General features: G+C 56.0%; 1 protein-coding gene across 2 annotated transcripts; it reads left to right on the top strand.

The window, feature by feature from the left end:
* Nucleotides 1-2,746: 2,746 nt before the first annotated feature.
* Nucleotides 2,747-21,432, top strand: LMNA (lamin A/C). 2 transcript variants are annotated; one of them, XM_054563378.1, is made up of 13 exons: nt 2,747-3,304; nt 14,476-14,632; nt 15,984-16,109; nt 16,383-16,553; nt 16,731-16,856; nt 17,403-17,623; nt 17,718-17,940; nt 18,369-18,476; nt 18,572-18,691; nt 19,108-19,197; nt 19,964-20,233; nt 20,513-20,535; nt 21,131-21,432. In XM_054563378.1, exons 1-13 carry the CDS (start codon nt 2,949-2,951, stop codon nt 21,285-21,287), a joined length of 2,148 nt encoding a protein of 715 aa, XP_054419353.1. In that variant the 5' UTR covers nt 2,747-2,948; the 3' UTR covers nt 21,288-21,432. The 2 variants fall into 2 exon arrangements, with proteins under 2 accessions (XP_054419353.1, XP_054419352.1); XM_054563377.1 differs by lacking the exon at nt 21,131-21,432 and having other exon boundaries at nt 20,513-21,061.
* Nucleotides 21,433-21,982: the final 550 nt, after the last annotated feature.

Here is a 21,982-nt window from a genome sequence, read left to right as displayed (position 1 = left end):
ATAGCACTCATTAATGCTCCAGCTCCCAGGATTCTTGAACCCATTTGGAATTCATCCAGCTCTGGATCTTATGCTGTTCTTTAACCACTGTGCTTAGTTTCGCCTCTCCCTCTGTTTTCTCCACCAGTGGGCAACTCCCTTGAGAAAAAGCATAGTAGCTCAATCCCCATATCTTTTATTTTAAGATTTTACTTATTTTTATTTTCAGAGCGAAGGGAAGGGAGGGAGAAAGAGACGGGGAGAAACATCCATTAGTTGCCTCGCTCTGAGCAGGAATTGAACTAGCAAACTTTCAGTTTGCAAGGCCAGCACTCAATCCTCTGAGCCACACCAGCCAGGGCTCGATGCCCATATCTTGATAGCCACTCTGCCCAGATCAGGAAACTGATCTCATTTGCCGTGTGTCGTTAGACCTATCAACACACAGCAAATGAGAGGCAGGACTAGAACTTGGTCTCCAACCAGTCACAACACCCCCGACCCTAACCCCCAGCAGGCTCTGTTCCTCTGCACCAGGCTGGCCTCCCCTGCTTTCTCCTGCTTCTTCTGAGACTGGGGGGTCTATGCCTGGGCAGGAGGAGAGCAGACTGATGGCACTTGCAGTCCAGAGTTAGGATTGAATATTTAGGATAAAGGCCCACTTTGAAGTTCAGTTTTAGGATTGAGGACATTTTGGTGGTGGTGAGGCAGAGAACTCTTTGGAAAGAGCCTAGAGTGAAATTTGGGGTGAGGTTCCTCCCTCCTCTCTCCTGCCTCTTTTCCCCAAAGATAGGGAGGTCCAGGGTAGGAAGAGTTAAGTGTGGTTTTGGTTTCCTAGCCAAGAAGGGAAGCCAGACATGGCGGGGGGGCGGGGGGCAATTGGTGGGGAAGAGTGGGTGCTCGGTGCCAGAGTGTGCTGAGGCAGTTGGAACAACACAAGCCCTGTCCCTCACATTTCATTGGCTCACCCATCCCTTCTCCACTCCTGATTTGGGGAACAGAAGAGGGAGAAGCAGAACAAGACTTTTTGTTTTGTCTGGGAAGCCAAGGGTAGGTGCTGTACCCTGGGGGAGGGGACTGCAGGGACAGGGAGCCATATCCTAGGTCCCTCACCCGGATGCATCCTGGATGCTCACCACACTGTCCAGCACCCTCCTAGAGATGGGAACCAGATCAGCCCTGCCCTCCCATGTGCCTCTCTCTGAGCACTTAGTCTTTGCCTTAGTCCTACTCCTGCCTTAATCCCACTGCAGCCCCTTGTCCATTGGAGGCCAGATCTAAAACCCAGAACAGAGGGCATGTCCAGCTCTGCTTCCTTTGCATATTACAGAAACACTGATGTCCTGGAGCTGTAGCAGTTAGCAACATAATTTAATTTCCTAGTTCCTCATCAGAATAAACTGTGGGAGCTGCAGGGTCAGAGTACCCATGGGTTCCAGAGCTTTGCCACCTCTTAGGATGAGGTGGCTGGTGGGGTTAGGGCCAGGATTAGGGGACAAGAGTGGGAGGACTGATCAAAGGGGTCCCTGGTGAGGCTGGAGCACAGAGGTTCTAGAGCCTGGGGACCTGGATGATCCTGTTTGGTGAGAGGGCCTGGCCCCTCCCCAGAGCCAGATGCAAAACAGACCTGGCTAAAGAGCGGTGTAGAGACAGTGCAGTGCTGGCTACTGGTTATGGGGGCTTTGGTGTCCCTGCCCCCATTGCCCCTTCCAGGATGGAGATCTGTTGTGCCACTGGCTGTCCAGCCCCCTGCTCTACTCCCCCTTTCAGGCCCCTTTGGGAACCACAAAAATCTGGGACCTGGTGTCCTGGCAACATGATGAGTGTGCACACAGCTTTGGTATCTGTTTTAAATTATCCATTAAAATAAGTACAATCCTAGTGGTGGGAAGGAACCCAGTACAGTCCTGCAGTTGACAGGGTGGGGTAAGCAGTAGGAAGAGATTGAAGTGGGGAGGAAACAAGGCAGCTTCTTTTTCCAATTGCTTGGGTCCAAAGGAAAGGGGCAGGGGATGCAGGGAGCAGTGCCTGGATCCTATTCTTGGCCTTCTCTGGGGGCCTGTGGCTTGTTGCTTAGGTCTAAGACTCAATGGTTGGTTTCGAAGGGAGATTAATTGCTGCAGAAGCTAGGAAAATAAGGACCCCAAACTCCTGGTCTCCACCCCAAAACTGAGGGTGTAAAAGGAACTCAGAATCTAGAATTTTGTTGTGCCCCCCTGACTCCCCCAGGCATTCCTTCCCTACCCCACCCTGGCTTACTGAGATGTGGCTTTGAATGGGCTGCCACGTGCGTGTTGGGGGAGGGTAGCAAGGGGTGACTCACTATTACTATGGGGAGGAAAGGGGGAGCCAGTGGTGGACCAAGAGTGAGTCACCCCGATGGGCACCAGCCTCCGCCCCCCTCCCCGCGTTCCTGGATCTGTCCGCCTGGCGCCCTCACTTGCTTTGCACGCTCTTTCCCTCTCCCCACTGCCCTTCACCCACCCACTGTCGCCCCTTGGCTCTGCCCTCTACCCTCAAGGCCTGAGACAGTAGGAGGGCTGAGCAGCCAGGAACCACATCGGGAGCTTCAGCGAAGCTCCAGGCAGTGTGGGTGCGCGGGAGAGGGTGGGGCCCGACTCCGCCAAGACTGGGAGGTCCTCTTCCCCTGCTCGCCAATCCCGCCCCCACCCCAGTGGGTATGCGACGGCCCCTTTAAGAGCAGTGGCCCCTCCTTCCATTCCCAGGACCTATTAGAGCCTTTGCCCGGACTCCGGTGACTCAGTGTTCGCGGGAGTGCCGCAGCCACACCAGCCAACCCTGATCCCAGGTCCGACAGCGCCCAGCCCAGATCTCCACGTCTGCCAGGAGCAAGCCGACAGCCAGCCGGCCGGCGCGCTCCACCTCCGAGCCATCCGTGTCCTTCGACCCGAGCCCCGCGCCCTTCCCGGGACCCCTGCCCTGCGGGCAGCGCTGCCACCCTGCCGGCCATGGAGACCCCGTCCCAGCGGCGCGCCACCCGCAGCGGGGCGCAGGCCAGCTCCACTCCGCTGTCGCCCACCCGAATCACCCGGCTGCAGGAGAAGGAGGACCTGCAGGAGCTCAACGACCGCTTGGCGGTATACATCGACCGTGTGCGCTCGCTGGAGACGGAGAACGCAGGTCTGCGCCTTCGCATCACCGAGTCTGAGGAGGTGATCAGTCGCGAGGTGTCCGGCATCAAGGCCGCCTATGAGGCCGAGCTCGGGGATGCCCGTAAAACCCTTGACTCGGTGGCCAAGGAGCGCGCTCGCCTGCAGCTGGAGCTGAGCAAAGTGCGCGAGGAGTTTAAGGAGCTTAAAGCGCGGTGAGTGCGGCCAGGTGGCGGCGTGCGGGAGGACTGGTCACACCTGCCCGGTTCCCGGCGTCCGGTAACTTTGCCATATAGTCTCCTCCCTCCCCGGAACTGCCCCCAGCGGGTGACTGGCAGTGCCAAGGGAAGTCATCTGGACAGGACAGATAAGGGAGGGGTCTCTGGGAGAGGGTGGGGTATATAAAGGATGGTGGGGGGACCAGGGCCAAGTAGGGGGTGGAGGCAGGCCCACATTCAGTCAGGGTAAGGTTTGCCAGCCATTTGGAACCTGTGGGAGGAACTGAACTAACCCTGCCTGGTCTAAGAAATCTGGATACCCCACCGCACGTTGGAGTGGGTGAAAGGGTCCTGTTCGAACTTTTCCTGGCAGGCTTGGCCCAGGGCCAAGTTTGCCCAGCCTGGCTCTGAACACATGATGTTCATTAAAACAGAGCTTCCAAGCTGGCAGATGTCCAATGGTGTTGGAGAGAGGTCACAAGGCAGGGTGACCCTCTTCCCCTGTGGGGGCATGTAGGTGGCCCTCTTAGCACAACCCTTTCTGGGGTTCTAAGAACCAGGAAGCTATCCTTCTCTCCCTGCTTCTCTGGGGCCCTCGCTGGGTCATGACAGGCCCACTGAACAGCTCCAGGGAATCGGCTCCTCTTCCCCCGCAGCTTCCACAGCCCTTGGCCTGCTTGGCCCAGGAATGCAAGGGAGGGAGGGAAACAGGGCAGAGGCTCCACCTCAGGAAGTTGTGTTATACCCAGGTCTGGTGACTCCCCCAACCTCCTAGGGGCTCTTCTGCCTGGTGCCTTGGAGGTTTAGGGCTGTGTCCCTCTCTCCACCCTTCTTGGGGTGAGCCACTTTCGTTTTCCCAGCCGAGCCTAGCTGTCTTTGCTCTGGCCAATCCTCTCAGCTTTTGCTCTCCGCACCGCCCCCCCGCCCCCCTGCCCAGGCCCCAATAAATTGCTGGAATACAGTGACATTTTTGAAATCTGGACGTTGGAATCTTCAAGCCTCTCTTACCTCACCCATCCCGGCCCCACCCTACCCCACCCTACTTGACTCCACCCTCTTTTTAAAAAAGGCCTTTGGAGCCTGGAAGTTTAGGCCCTCTTTCAGTCCCCCAAGAATTTGGTTTCCTTTTCTCTCTTGCCCTTTCCTCTGTGAAGGCCCAAGCCAAAGAGCTCTAAAGGTGCTTGAAGATCCCTGGGCATAGGAGGGGGTGGGGAGTGTGGGCTGTGAATTCCCCTTTCTCCTTATTTCTTTTTTTTTTTTTTGTTTTAAAGATTGATTTGAGAGAGTGAGAAACATTGATTTGTTGTTCCACTTAGCCATGTATTCATTGGTTGATTGTTGTTTGTGCCCTGCCCAGGATCAAACCTTGGCTTATCAGGGCACTGTTCTAACCAGCTGAGCTACTGGGCCAGGGCTTCTTTCTCTGTATCATTTCCAGACTCTTGCTCTTAAGAATCTGCACACATTCTGCATTCTTTCCACCCCTTCACTAGTTCCAGCCCCAGGCATGGTGGGTATGGCAGATCCATTCCCTTGTAAAGAGTAGGTGGAAGTTGTGTGGGCAGATAGGCTGACTTTATGCCTGTTGAAAGGGAGCGTTCCTGTCTTTTTCACTAGAGATTGAAAAATTTAGTTAGTAGGACAGACAGGAGGCAGGCTGGGAGAATCCTCAAGAATGATAGTGTTCTAAACTGGTCCACTCGACCCCTGTGGCCCCCCGCGGCAGACCCCCGCGAAGGGCATTCTCGGCAGCTCTTTCTGTGGGTAGACACTGATCAGGAAACAGGACAAGTGGAGTCTATGGTCTCATGCTAACCCAGCCACACCAGTCTGTCTCCTCTGTCTCCTGGTGCAGCTGTCCAGGCCGGGAACACCAGAGAGGGGTGTGCACACGTGGGGCAGGGGCGGGGGTGGTGTATGTACTTGTTATATTTAGCCACCTGACTCTCCTCCGCTGATCCTGGCTGGGGAGGCTGGGCTTCCGGAAAAGGGGGGCTGGTTTGCACATCTGGGTCCTAGGCTGATGGACGGCAGGGTGGAGACAAAGGAGGGCTCAGACTGGGGTGACAGTCCTCCTCTCTGTCCCTAGTGGGAGGAGCTAGGATTTGTTGCTCCCTTTTTTGTCTGCCGTGTTCAGGGTGAGGTGGAGAAGAGTAGAATGAAGGATTTGGGAGAGGAGGAAAGGCATTGTCCTAAGTCCTCCCACTAAAGCCTAAGTAAGGTGTTGTCTGGTTTAATATTTAATTAGAGCTCAGAGTTCAGGGCCAGGCTTTGGGTTGGGATGCAGAGCCATCTATGAGATCCTGTGGCCCAGCCTGGGTACCTTGACCACACCCAAGGGTTTTGGGCACCCTCTTGTTGAACTGGGATATGGGCTCAAAGCAGAAACACTCCCCGTACCCCCAACACAATACACACATTCTTTCTATTCAGGAGCCTCAGTGCAGGGAGAATGAGATTGAAAGCACCAGGGAAGGCCTGCCTGGGGTCCAGGTTTGGAGCTGGGCCACACCCCAGGCAGGACAGTTGAGTAATTGACTCAGATGCTGTCCCCCTCCCTCCCACTCTAGTTTTACAAGAGACGGTGGGAGACCGGGTGGAGACAGCAGGTGTCTTAAGGAAGGGATGAGGGCCTGACTGTCTGCATCTGCCCCCCAAACTCCTGCTCCCCACTCACCACAACGTCCCGGGGTTCTTTCCTGCCTCCTTCCTTAGGACCTCTGGTAGTGGTCTGGAAGAAGGGCTCGGGATAGGCAGTGTTCACAAGTAGTTCTGGATTTGAGGCCAGAGTTAGGGGCTCGGCCTGCAGGACAGTGCCAGGGCCTGTGCCTTCCCATGGGGAACTGGTGGAGGAAGGGTGAGTCAGAAGTGGGGAGATCCCGGACCCACAAAGCAGAAGCACCTCTTCCCGCCGGACGAGGCCTGTGTACTCGACAACTTCCTGGATTGCCTGCCTTATGCAATCTCAGCGGGGACAGGCAGGGAGGTGCAGGCCCAGGTTCATCCAAACTCTCATCAGGATAAGAACAGCAAAGGTCAGAGATGTTCCATGTCACACAGCAAGGCAGTGACAAGTCGGGGCTTGAGCACAGGTCCAGTTCTGACTTCCAGTTGAGTGATCATACCATTAAACTTTACTCCTCTGGCTTAGGGAACAGGTTGGAGGGTCAGGAGGTTGGGAAGGGGTGATCAAGGCTCACTCCTGCAGTCTGGAGATTCTGCTTTGCGACCAGTGACACCTCAAAGCTCTGCTATTCCGCCAGGGCCTGTTAACACTAAATAATAGCCTTGCCCCAGCCCGAAAGATCCAGGACCGTGCCAGGCTATGGATCAGGAGGCTGGTGATTCCTGTCTTGGGGCTTGTCATGGGAACTGTCCACCTGGATCCGAAGGAAGCTGTGCCCTCTGCATGGAGGCCTTTGAGGGTACCGGACCCCCAGTCCTTACTTGAGGAAGCCTAATGACGTTATCTCTGCCCTACTTGCCCCCGCAAAGTCCACATTTTTTTAAATTTATTTATTTATTTAGAGAGAGAAACGTTTGTTGTTTTACTTATTTATGCATTCATTGGTTGATTCTTGTATATGTCCAGACTGGGATCAAACCCACAAACCTTGGTACATCTGGATGATGCGTTAACCAACTGAGCTACCCAGCCTGGGCAAGTCCACATTCTGATTCAAAGGGAAAGAAGAAAGTGCAGCTAAACCCTGGGGCTGAGCAGGGCTTAAGGAGCCTAAGAGAAACAAGAAACAGTAATTCCTGCTAGGGACCCCCGATTACCTTCCCACAATCAATGCCTCTGGTTGGCAGTTCCCCTGGCCTTCAAGGGTCTGAGACTTTTGTTTGGGCTGTGCCCACGGTCCCCACTCCCAGTCCCATTGTAGTGTTTCAGTAGCTTAGTGTCAGGGCTGAAGCCACGGACAGCTGGGAAGACAACTGGTGAGAGACACCTTCATCTACCAACTGCACCCTCTGCTCTCCTGCCTCTCGCCAACCCCTCCCCCCGCCCTCCTCAGCCCCTTACCATCGCTAGCAGCTGTAGCAGCCAAGACCAGGTTTGGCTCAGAGGCCCAGGCACCAGGGCAGTTCATCCATTTCCTGCCTCCTCGGACCCCCAGCGTACTGAAGGTGACACAGGCTGAGCTCGAATATTCCTGGAGCCGTCTTTAGGGAGGTTGCAGAGCCTCATCCCTCATCCCTCAGCAAGAGGCATGGTGGGCCACCAGCAAAGTGACAAATTGTGTGAGGGAGTTGAAACAGCCCTGGCCTGTGGTGTCCTTAGTTCTAGGCTTAGCCCTGCCACTGAACTGCTGTGTGACCTTGAGCAGATCACCTCCCCTCTCTGGATTTCCTTAGCTATAAAAGAAAGGGGTCAGAGTAGGTCTTCAGATGTCCCAAAGTAATAGTGCAGTGACCCACAGGTGAGAAAACAGCCTTCTAAATACCAAGCTATAAATATTAAAATCAATTATAGTTAATACACATAAATATTAAAATCAAATATCATTAATGTGAATATGATTAATAGCCAGTGCTATTCTCAATAGAAATATTTCCCACAAGCTATGAAAGTAAAAGTACTAACACCTTCTTTCTCTCTCAAAGAAAGTTTGTTAGGAATGATTAATTGTGACATTACTCTTGGCTTAGGCTTTGTTTTTATTGCTAGTAGGAAAGGACGCTTCATTTTCAATGTCTCTCCCTTCAGGGCTGTAGAAAGGCTGCACCGTGTGAGGGAGAGGGAGAGTCCGATGGAGCTGTGCTGGGGGTGGGCGGGAGGCCGGGGGAAGTACGGGACTGTTACTGCAGAGCTGGCCAGCGTTAGACAGCCGGTGCCCAGAGCCAGGTGGAGGCGCATTGTGACCTTGAGATGCCCACCAACTACCCTCCCTGCCCCCGTTTTGCCTCCCCCAAACTGAGGCTATGAGGAGGCCTTGGCCCTAACCAATCCTTCAAAGGAGGGGACAGTTTGGGAAGGAGGCGGGGCTGGGGGGTGCCCCCCATCCCTTTGTGGGAGAGGAAGCCTGAATCCTGCCTGTGGAAGCTGGGAATAAGTCTGGCTGGGATCCCAGGACCAGTGGAGGAGCTGAGTCACAGTAGAGGGCAGAGTGGAGAGTGGACAGGAGACCCTGAGCTTTCCCAGCCAAAGAAAAGGCTGAGGGATACCTTTTTTGAGAACTGCCGCGGATGTTCTTGCTGAGTGGTGGCAAGAGGATGAGCCTGAGTCAGATGGGAGACACATGGAGGTGGGCAGGACCTGTGAGTTCTTCTCAGGCTGGTTCAGGGGAGCCAGAGGCTCCTCCCTTTGAGGAGTCCAGGTCTGAGGAGCTGAGAGGACACAGCTTGTGATAGTCAAGTGCCCCCTTCCTCCCCAGCATTAACACTGCCACCTCCTGCTGGCTGGCGGAGAGAGCTGCATCTGCCCAGGCTGGAGCTGGAATGCAGTGTGACCAGAACTCCTAGCCACCGCCTCCCAGCCTCCTTTCTTGATCTTGGGGTGCGGCTCCTGCTCCTTCCCGCTGTTGTCAGGGTTAATAACCAGGAGCTACCAGATGGAAGGTTATTATGTTCGAAGAAGGGACTGCTGAATCACCGTCTTGTGGGGATCTCCTAACTGTGCCTTCCTTTCGCCAGTGACTGCCCCACCCCCGCCCCACAGCCCAAGATGTTCTCTCTCTCCCTAGGCCATCCCTCCTGCCTCCATGCCCCCACTTCTGGTCTGTTTCCAGCCCCCACCCCTGCATTTTTGTGGCAACAGAGGAGTGATTTCTGTAGAGAAAGGCCAGGAAGAAGGAAAGTGAAGTTTGGCAGGGGACCTTAGGGAGCAGTTGGTCAGGAAGCCAGCCTCCTGCTGTCCAGGACACCAGTACCCTGGCTTGTGGCTGCAAGCTTCCCTTGCCTCTGTACAATGCCACGTTGATATACTCAGCAGCTGTGACTCAGGCTGGGCCCCCTGCCAGGCCCAGTGTCTGAACATGTCAACAGGTCTCCTATCCCCCTTCTCAGCACAAGTTCTCCCATCCCAGCCTTCCCTCTGAAATTAAGACCCAGCTTTGTTTGGCGGGAGGACAGCTGAGAGCCTGGCAGCTCTGGAAGGAGACCTGAGGGGCCTCAGACACTGAGCATGTGTAGTGGTGTCACACCCAAGAGAGACGCACGTGGAAGCAGAGCTCCGCCTGCTGAGGGTGCATGTGCTTGTGTGGGGAGGTCAGGAGCGGCAGGTCCATCTGCGAGGGCCTACCATATGCCCTCTGGGTGTAAGACATTTGGGACTCATAGGGTGGAGTTTGAGGAAGCCTCAAGGGACTTCTACATCCCTGGAGCACATCCCCCCCCTCCCCCCGCATTCCTGTCCTGACGGTCTCCTCTCTGAGAGGAATCGTGCCTTGAATGCTAGAGTGGGGAAGCCAAATGTCTGCCCACACTGTGCTATTACCTGAAAGTGAGGCCAGACCCACAGGCCAGCCAAGAAACCGAGCAGTCGTTCCTTATGAAGGCAGAGGATGTTAAACCTTGTGGCTTTGCACACAGTTGTAGAAGCGTGTGACACCTGATGGCTGTTTTACTAGGCCTCTGTATCCCTCTCTGACTGGAGCGTCTCCCAGGCTCCCTTCCTGGGTGCCTCTGTACCCTGCTCTGTGTCGCCTGCATGCATCATACCATGTCTGTGTTCTGTCCTATCTGCTGTTAGTGTCCTTAGGTGACCTGTGGGCAGGTTGTTTTGTGTCTCTGAGACTGCCCTTCTCCAGACCTTGGTTTCCCGACCTGTAAAAGTGCAGGAGTTGGTCCAGGAGGAGGACCCTCTAGGAGCCTTCAGCATATGAACCTCCTAGCGTCAGGGGACATACAGAAAAAGCCCCAGAGATGCAGCGTAGGTGGAAAGAGAATAAACCAGCAGGTAAAACAACAACTGAACACATTTGGGAAAAGGGTGGGAGTGGGGCTGGGGCCTCAGCCACAAGGGCAGGGCTAAGGCGGTGCTCTAGGCTGGGGGTGGATTTGGACAGATGGAGGGAAGAAGGGAAGAGGGATGTCTTGCCGTGGGAGGAGTTGCTGGAACAAAGGGAGGGGTGGTAGGAATGTGCAGGCGGGTTTGGGGTGGCCCTAGGAACTGCCCCATCACCAGGCAGGAAGTTAGCCTGGCCACAGGTCTAGACACCTGGGAGGACAGGAGAGAGCTGTTCCTAAGCCAGGTCTCCCTGCCCAGCAGCTCTGCCCAGCCACAGGGGGCGCCCTTTCCTGTGAGGCAGGAAATGCCCAGGGGACCTTCACTCTCCCACACATCCCCTCCCCTCCCCACTCCTCCAGGGTCTCCGTTGGACCATGGGGAACTCCACTGGCTGGTGAGGCTGAGGGGCTGACGTGTGGCCTTCAAGAGGCCTGGGATTGGTCTGAGGGAGCCGTCTGGACCATCCTCCCCTCCCGCTTCTTATTTTAGCCCCAGTCCTTGTCTTTGCTCCCCTTGTCTCTTCCTCAGCCCAGGGGAGGAAATGGGGGCCCTCCCTCAGGGCCCAGCAAGTTGCTCCCAGCAGCCAGGCCCAAACAGGCCTGCGGCAGGCCCTGGCTTCCATATCTGGCAGCCAAGCTGGGCTGAGGAGGGTGACTCAGCGGGTGACTGGGCCCTGTGCCCATGCAGCCCCTTTGCTGTGCTGGGAGCCTTTCTTTCCCAGAAGCGGTCCCGGAGTCCTGATCTGCAGAGGGGCCTGGAGCTGGGCCTCCCCCTCCAGCCAGCCTCAGCCGAGCAGGTCCCCAGCCCTGGGCCAGGCCAGCCAGCCTCCTGCCATCCTTTTTACCTTATTCTTTTCTTCACTGCTATCCTGTCCCCCTCTATACCCCACTCTCTTCCCTCCCTCAGAAATCAGATTTACCAGCTGTGGGAAGAGTTAGCAACAGGATGCCCGGCCCTTCTTGCCGCCTGCGGCTGCTGGGATGGAGCCACTCCTGTGCTCGAGGAACCCGGGGGACGCAAGGGAAAGAGCCACCCCTCCCCTGGCATGGCATGGGGCCTGGGGCAGGACGCAGGCAAAGCCAGGGTCTCCCCTGTGAGCACTAGAGGATTTCCCGACCCCTGCCCGGGTATTGTCTGCCTGGGGATGAGTCACCTGTGGAGCCCCTGGTTCCCACCCTTCCCAGCAGCCCTTGCCTGCCCCACCCTGTGCCCGCTGCCGACTCAGTGTGGGGCAGCGGTCAGCACGTGCCCAGTTCTCCCACTGCCAGCCTGCAGTGCGCTCGGGCGCAGGCAGTGCCACTGCTCTAGGGCCGAGCCCCTGGCCCATGGCTGGGGTCTGGGCTAGGTCTGAAGACCCCAGCTAGCGAGGAAGTGGCTTTGGGGGCTGGTGAACAGGCCAGCCTGGGGACACAGGAGATCCCTCTCGGGGAGTGCGTGTGGCTCCCTGGCCGCAGAGCTCCCGAGGTCTGAGTCATGAGCCATGAGTGATAGTGGCTTCTTCCGCACAGATGGGGGGGCTCCCCAAGCCTGGTTGAGAAAACCACAAAGGCCCTTCCTCACTTCTCTCTCTGCTCACAGTTTGCCTCATCTGCAGGGTGTGTCTTAGTCTTTTAATGGCATCTCTTTCAGGCGATAATCTAAGCCTCCAGGAAGGAAAGGAAAATAGCCCCCTGAATTTCTTCGGAGCCATGACGGTGTGGCAGGCGTTGCGGCAGCGCTGCTGCTGGCGGGTACAGACTCGCGGCAGGGCCCTGCACTCGGCTCCCTGTGCCTCCGTTTCTTCAGTCTCACAGTAACAGCATCTGTCTTGTAGGAAAGCTGTGAAGATTGAGCGAACAGTTTAATATTTAGAGTAGCACCTGGTACATAATCAGCTCTGTATAAGTGTTGGCCATTATTATATCATTGTTACTATTACCGCCCCACTTTTGGGAACAGTAGGAAGTAAAGAGATTAGACTGAAGGGAAAGTTCCTATTGTTGTTCACCTGTAAGCTGCCAGAGGGCAGGGACCATGAACCTCTGTTTTCCTAGGTCAGTGTCTGCCACGGAAAGATCATTTCCAAGGAGAATTCCTGGAGCTCCTCTCCTGGGGCCTGAGGCAGCCGGGGAGCAGGACTAGGGAAGAGATGCCCTTGCTGTGTCTTCTGGAAGCATCGCTCTTTCCTGCTTCTCCCAGCCCAGGCTGGCTGGGCCATTCTGCCAGCTCTCCACTCCCTCTGGACCTATGGCTTAGAAAGCAGTGAGGTGGAGGAGGAGACCGGTGACCCCGTCCCTGCTGCTGCTTGCAGTGCTTGACACTGGGCCCTTGATCTTCCTCTGTGCCTCAGTCTCCTTGTCTGTAAAAGGAGGGCGTTGAGCTGAACCTGTTCTGAGTTCCTTCTAGTTCTCTAAATTCTGAGAGCCTCCCAGTACAGCAGCTGTGGCTGTGAGTCTGCAGGGCAGAGAGGCCACTTCTGGGAAGCCCTTGCAAGCCTTGGAGTCCATTCAAGGCTCTCGGCACCTATGTCTGCCTCGTTGCTTCACTTTACCAGTGGTTTTTCTTCTTTCTCCCTCCTCCCCCTACAGCTGCCTCAGCTTCGGAAAAGTTCTGAAGTCATGGAAAGTTGGGGCTGAGCTCCCAGCCAGGGGCAGGGCCGGATGGCAGCCAAAACCTGAGCTGGGTTTTGACTTTATTTTTAGATTTTTTGGGCTGAGACGGAGGAGGGGAGACATCCTCTAGTTCTGGAAGGACCTCTTTTCACAAGAGACAGACACTGTTGCATTAAATAGTTTGTTTTGAGGTGTAGCCAGAGACCGAGACAGGAGCAAGCATGCAGGCTGGAGGTGCTCACATCCTTCTGGGCCTGTCTGAGCGTCACTCTGTCCCCCTCCCAGTGGAACCCAGTTGAAGGGGAGGCGGCTCCTATTTGAAATAGGCTAAGGTGGCAGGAGAACACTGCCTTGGTCTTGGCCTCTCTCTCCTGCTTCACAGTGAATTGTTGGGTCTCTGGGAGCTTAACACTTTTGTGGCAGGAGAAAAATGTTGGCAGGGCCACTTTCTTCCTTTCCAGGATAGAATATTTTTCCCCGCCCGCGTTTGGTTTTCTTTTTTCCATCTGCTGTGGTGGGCTTGTGCTGAAGGACTGATGTGTTACAGATGGCAGCTGGGACCCGGCCCTTTGCTCTCCCCGACGCCCCTGGGTCTAATCCTTTTTTCTCACCAGACACTGGTGAAAGGATCATAACATATGGAGCCTTCTTGGATTCTCCAGAAGTTTTTAAGAAAACAGGACCCCTCTATTTCTCCACTTCACCATCTAGCAAAAGTAATCAGGGCCCCAGAAAGAAGAGGGAATGGCGGAGGCAACCTCTGTTTGCTTGGTTCTAGCTAAAGCTTTGCCCAGTTTGAGGAGTGAGGAGGTTCAAGGCTGGAGCCCAGGTGGGCCTCTGGAGGCCATACCTGGAGCCAGACGCTGAGGCTTGTAGTTGGTGGGTAGAGATCAACATTCTCTCCGTCTCTGAGAAGGCCCAGAGGGAGGGGGGCTGGACCCCCCATGCTCTGCCCAGATCACGGGACCGAGACTGGGTCTGAGAAAGGGAAGGGTTCATACCATGCCTGGTTACCCTCATCCCTGGTGTCCCTGAGCTCTAACCAGACTTTTTCTCCCCACAGTCCCCAGAGTGTAAAAGGGACTAGGGGAGGTAAGCAACAGCTTTGGAGACTCAAACTGAGAAGCATTAGGGATGCATAGACTTCAGGGCTGGGAGTCTGGTTGTCTGGGTCCCAGAACAGGGAGGCTTGGCTGAATGGAAGGTGGGTGGAGTCAAGGAGGAGAAGTTTAAGGCACTGCGTGGGAAGGAGCACGTGGGAAGGGGCGGGAGACAAAGGTGGCCCTGTCTCTTTGGGAAGGAATAGGAGGGGAGAGAGGGAAAAGCATTCATCTCATGGGATCAAGCTTTGCCCTTGGCCCCAAGCACGTTCCTGAGCACTGAGTCATGGGAAGGGTGGAGAAGCAGGAAAGGGGTTTGGGGAACTTTGGGGGAAGTGGGAGTCCAGCCCCAGAGGCTGGCAGAGGCCAGCAAACCAAAGCCCAGGGTGCCCTCTCCTGGCAATTGGAGGGACAGCCCCGCAGCTGACCTCTGGGGAAGTGACTTCTCTTTCTCCCTGGGGAACCTGGCTCTCTCTAGGGATGCAGACTCCTCCCCTGAAACCCATTGTTCCCTTGCTTCTTTAGCAATACCAAGAAGGAGGGAGACTTGATGGCTGCTCAGGCCCGCCTCAAGGACCTGGAGGCTCTGCTCAACTCCAAGGAGGCCGCACTGAGCACGGCCCTCAGTGAGAAGCGCACGCTGGAGGGCGAGCTGCACGACCTGCGGGGGCAAGTGGCCAAGGTGGGGCCTACCCATGACACCTGCCCCTCAAACAAACGCACACTCACTCTTCTACCCCAGTTGCTCTCAGGAGGTGCCTGATTTAACCTGTCCGCCAGCCTCGGAGCCGTCACCTGTCCCAGCATCATTTCACCCCGCCAGGCAGTATTTCATTCTTTGCTGCACATGGCATCTGGCGCAGTGAATTTAAAATAATCCACAAGCCATTTCCATTTAAGGTTTCAGTGAACTTTGCTTGGCCCTGGATTCCCTCCTCATTTGGCCCTCCTAGAGAAAGCTGCAACCTCTCCGGGAGACAGGAGAGCAGTGTAGACCATTCACAGAGCCCATAGTCGGGAGCTGATCGTTAATCACATGTGGGACGCATGTTCTTAATGATTGACCTGTATCTATGGTGGTCTTTTCTTTCAAAACACTTTGCTGCCTGTTCTGTCCTCTGATCTCTCATGTCACAAGCTAGGAAAGAGAATTTAAAAAGCTGGCCTATTCCCATTTTCATAGCCTCATCTGTTCGGAGCAGAGCCAGGACTAGTTAGTTGCCAAGATTCTGTCCTGGACTCTTTGCCCTCCCAGGGCCTGCCAGCACAATACACCACGGAGAGACTGGGACGTACTAACAGGCCGACTACAAAACCAAGCCTGAGCCCTTCTCCTCCCGGGCTTCCTGCCTCCAGCCCCACCCGCTCCCTTAGCCCTTGCCAACTGTACAGGTCAGCCTGTGCTTTCTAAGATGAAAATCTAAGTATGGTGCTTCCCTGCTTAAACTTCAGAGGGTCTTTCTGTGGCAGGTAAAGGCACATCCCTTCATGATCCAGCCCCTGCCTTCCAGCCCAGCCACCTCTCCCTTCATTCCACCCCGACCCCCATCCTTTAGGCGTCGGCGGTACTGACCCTCCTGAAGACCCCGAAGTACCTGTGGGCCTTCGTACCTCTGTGCCTTTGCACGTGCTCTTCTCTGCCCTCTAGTCACAGCAGTGTCCCTCTTCAGGTCCCAGTAACCTGTCCTTCATGTCTCAGACTCTTGGAGCCCTTCCCAGACCCTCGTCTGCCACCCCAGATTCCTTTTCTCATGCTCCCTCTAGACTTTGGACATACTTCTTTTACAGCAACTGCTGTGTTACACCAGAGAGGGGAGTTGCTATCTCTTATTTCCTAGCAAGTACCTACCTACCCAGAGCAGTTACTCTGAGTAAGGAGATATCATTACCTCTGCGAGCCTTCAAGGTGCTCACTCCCCTGGACCTGTTTCACACTTATAAAGGGATGCATTGGGAATAGCCCACTTCTCAGCCTCCTTCCAGCTCTGATGTTCCATGACCCCCCTCCCTGACCTCTGCCCCTTTCCTCTCAGCTTGAGGCTGCCCTAGGTGAGGCCAAGAAGCAACTTCAGGATGAGATGCTGCGGCGGGTAGATGCTGAGAACAGGCTGCAGACCCTGAAGGAGGAGTTGGACTTCCAGAAGAACATCTACAGTGAGGTGGGCATTGCGCTCTGCAGGCTGGAGGACCAGGGCAGATACTGACAGATACCAGAGTTGAGGCTGGAGGATCAGCTGCGTGCAGAGCTCACCTGCCTGGCTCCCTTGTACTAGTGGATGGCAGTGTGGAGGGGGGGCCAGCATCTAGCTCCCGGGTTAAAGTGGGGCTGACAGTGGCTCACGGGGCGAGGATCGGGCAGGGAGCTTGGTCACTTGGGCCTTAGCCTCTAAAGACCTAGTTCTGATTTTGGTTTCTGTGTCCAACCCTTCCAGGAGCTGCGTGAGACCAAACGCCGCCATGAGACCCGGCTGGTGGAGATTGATAATGGGAAGCAGCGCGAGTTTGAGAGCCGGCTGGCGGATGCCCTGCAGGAGCTGCGGGCCCAACATGAGGACCAGGTGGAACAGTACAAGAAGGAGCTGGAGAAGACCTACTCTGCTAAGGTGCTGCCTCTGCCCCAGCAGCGCTACCCGGCCCATTGTGGGATGCTCCGCAGGGGATCAGATGGATGGTGGTGGGAGCTCAGGGTGCCCAGGGCCTGTGGCTGCAGCGGTGGCGCCCTTCTCAGGCCCTGCCTCCCTCCCATCTCTGCAGCCCTCACCCTGTGTCCTTCCTTTCAGCTGGATAACGCCAGGCAATCAGCTGAGAGGAACAGCAACCTAGTGGGGGCCGCCCATGAGGAGCTGCAGCAATCCCGAATTCGCATCGACAGCCTCTCAGCCCAGCTCAGCCAGCTGCAGAAGCAGGTGATGCCCCACCTCGCCCTCTCCCCACTTTCCCTGTCAGCCAATAGTCTGGGCAAGATGTAGGGTAGACGTCCGGGGTGGGGGGGGGGTTCCTGAGCAGGGGAGGGGGTGAACCACAGACTGAGCAAGGGCCTAGGATTTGGATTACAAGACCTGTTTGCTGTGCCAGGACTACCTCTTATCTCACCTGTATGACCTTCACTCCTTAGAGCCTTGGTTTCCTATTTGAAAATGGAGATCATTTGTATCTCCCCAAACTCAAAGATCTGCCAGGAGACTCAGTGTGATGTGTTAAAAGCATCAATACTATTCTAGCTGGCTGTGCCATTGTGACAGGAAGAAATAGCTTCTAGCCTCAGAAGGAGAGATTTCAGTTAGATAGTGGGGAGGGCTTCCGAGTCGCTGGTCCAGGTGGTGGTAGAGCCCAAGATAGTTTCTTATAGGAGCCTGGAGATCCTGGGGAGTGCGGCTGGGTGTCCCCTACCCCTTACCTCTTCATACTTGGGGTCCTTGGGAGTTCACCAGCCCCCCGCCTCCCTCATCCAGCTGACAGCCAAGGAAGCGAAGCTGCGGGACCTAGAGGATTCACTTGCCCGTGAGAGGGACACCAGCCGGCGGCTGCTGGCTGAGAAGGAGCGGGAGATGGCAGAGATGCGAGCAAGAATGCAGCAGCAGCTGGATGAGTACCAGGAGCTGCTGGACATCAAGCTGGCACTGGACATGGAGATCCACGCCTATCGCAAGCTCCTGGAGGGCGAGGAGGAGAGGTGGGTTGGGGAGGACTCGGGGAGGTGCTCGCAGCCGCTTTGGCCTGTGACTGGCCTTGACTAGGCCCCCAACTTGGTCTCTCTCCCTCTCCAGGCTACGCCTGTCCCCCAGCCCCAGCTCGCAGCGCAGCCGTGGCCGTGCCTCCTCCCACTCATCCCAGACGCAGGGTGGGGGCAGCATCACCAAGAAACGCAAGCTGGAGTCAGCGGAGAGCCGCAGCAGCTTCTCACAGCATGCTCGCACCAGCGGGCGCGTGGCTGTGGAAGAGGTGGATGAGGAAGGCAAGTTTGTGCGGCTGCGCAACAAGTCCAATGAGGTAGGTGCCCAGGCCAAGTGTGAGGGAATACAGCTGGGTAAGAGAGACACCAGGAAGGTGAAGGGATGAAGTTTGGAGAGAGGCGGGCCTGGTGAGTGTGTGTATCTTCCCCCACACTCTAGTTCTGGTCCTGGCTGCAGGACTCATCGTTGGCTATAAGGCCTTAGGCAAGTTATTTACCTTCTCAAAGCATCAGTCTCTCCCTCTGTAAAATGGGGATGAGCAGTAGTCCCTAACTCTTTGAGTTGTGGAGAAAGTGAAAGTATCATGTGGCATAGTGTAAGTGCCCACAGGTCACAACTATTACCCTTGAGGGGGAGGGCGGCATGGGGGGAGGGAGGGGGAGGCCTCTGATTGTCCCTGCCTGAGTGAGATAAATCCAGGAGCCTGGACAAGCATCCCCCACCATCCCCTCCCCTCCCTGGCAGGACCAGTCCATGGGCAACTGGCAAATCAAGCGCCAGAACGGAGATGATCCCTTGCTGACCTACCGCTTCCCACCAAAGTTCACCCTAAAGGCTGGGCAGGTGGTGACGGTGAGTGGCAGGGTGTTTGGACTCTGGGGTGGAGCTGGTGGGCCTGAGGACAGGTGCGCTGGAGTGAGTGCCCTTTTCTAATCCTCCCTCTTCAGATCTGGGCTGCAGGCGCTGGGGCCACCCATAGCCCCCCTACTGACTTGGTATGGAAGGCGCAGAACACCTGGGGCTGTGGAAATAGCCTGCGCACGGCTCTCATCAACTCCACTGGGGAAGTGAGTATGCTGCAGGCTGGCCTCTTCCTGGGCAAGGCTCCCCTGGGGGCACATAGGAGCCAGCTGCCCCCAACCCGGAGACACCAATTCCAGGCCACCTTTCTTTTTCCTCTGTGGTTAACTCTCCACCCAGAGGGCAAACCAGAAGATGCCTCCCCCCCGCAGCCTGGGTGGTAGAAGTTAGACAGTGAAGATTGTTAAAGGTAGAACCACACTCCTACCCAGAGAATTTGACAGTGGTCCTCCAGGGTAGAGACCAGCTCCTTAGCTCCAGCCCCGCAGAGGACAAGTAAGCAGCAGGCCAGACAAAGGGCAGACCACGGGAAAGGTTTTTAGGTGGTCACGGTGGGTGGCTACACCGCACAGCCCTTCCCTGACCCTAACAACGCTTGGACTTGGTCCCGTGTCCCTGATAGGAGGTAGCCATGCGCAAGCTGGTGCGCTCGGTGACTGTGGTTGACGATGACGACGATGAGGATGGGGATGACCTGATCCATCACCACCACGTGAGTGGCAGCCGCCGCTGAGGCCGAGCCCACACTGGGGCACCCAGCCAGGCCTGGGAGCAACCTCTCCCTGGCCTTTCCATGCCAAAAATCTTTTCATTAAAGAATATTTTGGAACTTTACTTGCTGCCCTGGCTTTTCTTCTCTCTCCTCCCTATACCTTGAACGGGGAACCCAGGTGTCTGGGTGCCCTTCTCTGGTAAGGAAGGGAGTGGGAACTCTGATGCCACGGAGTATTCCCAGGGGAGTAGTGGACAAGGGTCTGGGTTTGTCTCCTGGGGAGGGGACGGGAGGACAGACGTGGGGCACCCAGCCCTGCCTCTCTCCCCCGGTTTCTGTTGCATGCACTTCCTTTCTTGTCCCGCCCCATTCCTGTTGCATGCATGCACTGTCTTCCTCATTTTCCTGCAAGAATGTTCTCTCTCATTCCCACTTTCTCCAATACATTTTGCATGCCAGCTGCCCTAACAAGCTTGCTCGCTCTCTTCCTGTTAAGTTTAGAGTAGCTAGGACAGAGCCAAAGCCACAACTCCAGTTCCTTGTCCCCAGGTCTCCCTGACTGACCCTTCTCCCTTTTCTTGTCTTCCTTCCCCCTCCTCTCAGCCCAGCCTCCCAACCCCTATTGCCTGCCCTCTGGTCCTTTGAGGACAGAACCCCACTTTCCTGCCTGGCGGCTGGGAGCCTGCAGGAATGTGGAGCTCGGTGTTAGTCCTAAGCAGTCAGTCCCAGACTCGCCGTCCCCCCTGAGCCTTGTCTCCCTCCTCAGGGATCCCACTGCAGCAGCTCGGGGGACCCAGCTGAGTACAACCTGCGCTCTCGCACTGTGCTGTGCGGGACTTGTGGGCAGCCTGCCGATAAGGCATCTGCCAGCAGCTCAGGAGCCCAGGTGGGCGGATCCATCTCCTCTGGCTCTTCTGCCTCCAGTGTCACAGTCACTCGCAGCTACCGCAGTGTGGGGGGCAGTGGGGGTGGCAGCTTCGGGGACAGCCTGGTCACCCGCTCCTACCTCCTGGGCAACTCCAGTCCCCGAACCCAGGTGAGTTGTCCCTTTCCTTCCAAACCCCACAGGCAGAGGACCCTGGTCCTTGAGGGTTAGGACAGGGTGGCCCTGTGAGGGGCAGAGCCCTCTCTTCCGCAGCCCGGGGGAGTGGGAGCCTCCCCACCGCCACCCAAGATCCTAGATAGCCCACTCCTGCGCCCTGCCCCTCCTGTCTGAGCCCCAGACTGGAGGGCGGGGGCAGGGCTGAGGGGTGGGGTGGGGAGGGACCGAGGCCAGGCACTGCCGCTCACACCTTTCTCCTTTCTTCTCTCTTAGAGCCCCCAGAACTGCAGCATCATGTAATCTGGGACCTGCCAGGCAGAGGTGGGGATGCAGGCCTCCTGCTTTCTCCTCACCTCATGCCCACCCCCTCCCTGCACCTCATGGGAGGGGGCTTGAAGCCAAAGAAAAATACCCCTTTGGTTTTTTCTTCTATATTTTGTTTTTTTTTCTAAGAGAAGTTATTTTCTACAGTGTTTTGATACTGAAGGAAAAACACAAGAAAAAAAAAAAAGAGACATCTATCTCAATTTGCCCTTCATTATCCCTGCTTCCAGGAAACTCTGTATCTGCTTTAAAACCAAAGAAGGCTCCTCCAGGAGCCAAGGGGTAGGGGTGCTTTCTCAGAACCGAGTTTCTGCTTTTCTGCCCTGCTGCAGCCCCCACCCCGGGACCCCACGAACATGGTGCCTGAGAGGCAGGGTGGAGCCTTCTCTGCCACGCTCCGAGGGAAGAGGGCCGAGCCAGCCCCCGGGCCGGCCCCCACCGGTCCAGTGGACCTAGCTAGCTGAGGCTCCTCTGCCTGCCCGCCCCCGCCCCCGCCCCGCCCCCGCCCCGGGGTGACTTGATTCTCCCAGGTACCAGCTGCGCTTGCTTTTTCTGTATTTTATGTAGACAAGAGATGGGAATGAGGTGGAAGGTAAAAGAAGGGGGAAGAAAGGTTAGTTTGAGCCTGCTTCCACCCAGTGTTCGATCCAGGTGGTGTCTGCCCGGTCACTGGAAGTCGAGGTCAAGTGGGTGCAGAGGTGGAGGGCCGAGGGAGGCTTACTAGAAAGGGTGAGAGCCTGTGGAGCCCCACCCCGGAGGAGGAAGGTGAGAAGGGGTGGAGAGTATGTGGCAGTAGTTTTTGGCAAACACTAAGGATCCCCTTGCCTCCCCATTTCCCATTTGCCCCCCTTCTCTCCTCCTTGAATCAATACACTAGTTGTTTCTATCCCTGTCTGCTGTGGTGTCTTTGTTGGTGGGCGTCACCATGTGTTCTGAAGGGCAGACAGACACACAAATGTCATAGAGTCACTAGCATCCTCATGCTCACTGCTGCCTAGCCTTACCCTTGCCCTTGGAGGCAGGGGCAAGAGGCATCCCTTGGAGCACCCCAGGTGCACATTTGGGTGGTGCACATTAGTGGTGGCTAGTGGGCTCTCCCCTTCATCCCACCAGCATTTCCCAGCACCTTTTACATCCTGGGCACCATATATATATACACACACACACCTCCCCCACCAATCAGAAGATGGTGACATCTCTAGGGAGGGCCTCAGGAAAAGAGGATTGACTGTAAACATGCAGATAATGTCCCGATGTCAGCTTGTGGGTAGGGATGAAAAAGACAGCATGTTCGGCCCTGGCTGGGTGGGTCCGCTGGTTGGAGCATTGGCCCAAAACACCAAGGTCGCAGGTTTTATTCCCGGTCAGGGTATATGCAAGAATCAAGTAATGAATGCATAAATAAGTGAAACAACAGAT

Source organism: Pteronotus mesoamericanus, unplaced genomic scaffold, assembly GCF_021234165.1.
Source record: "Pteronotus mesoamericanus isolate MK-2021 breed Mesoamerican mustached bat unplaced genomic scaffold, CSHL_Meso_final scaffold_705, whole genome shotgun sequence".
Classification (NCBI taxonomy): Eukaryota; Metazoa; Chordata; class Mammalia; order Chiroptera; family Mormoopidae; genus Pteronotus; species Pteronotus mesoamericanus.
This window is presented reverse-complemented; position numbering and strand designations above follow the sequence as displayed.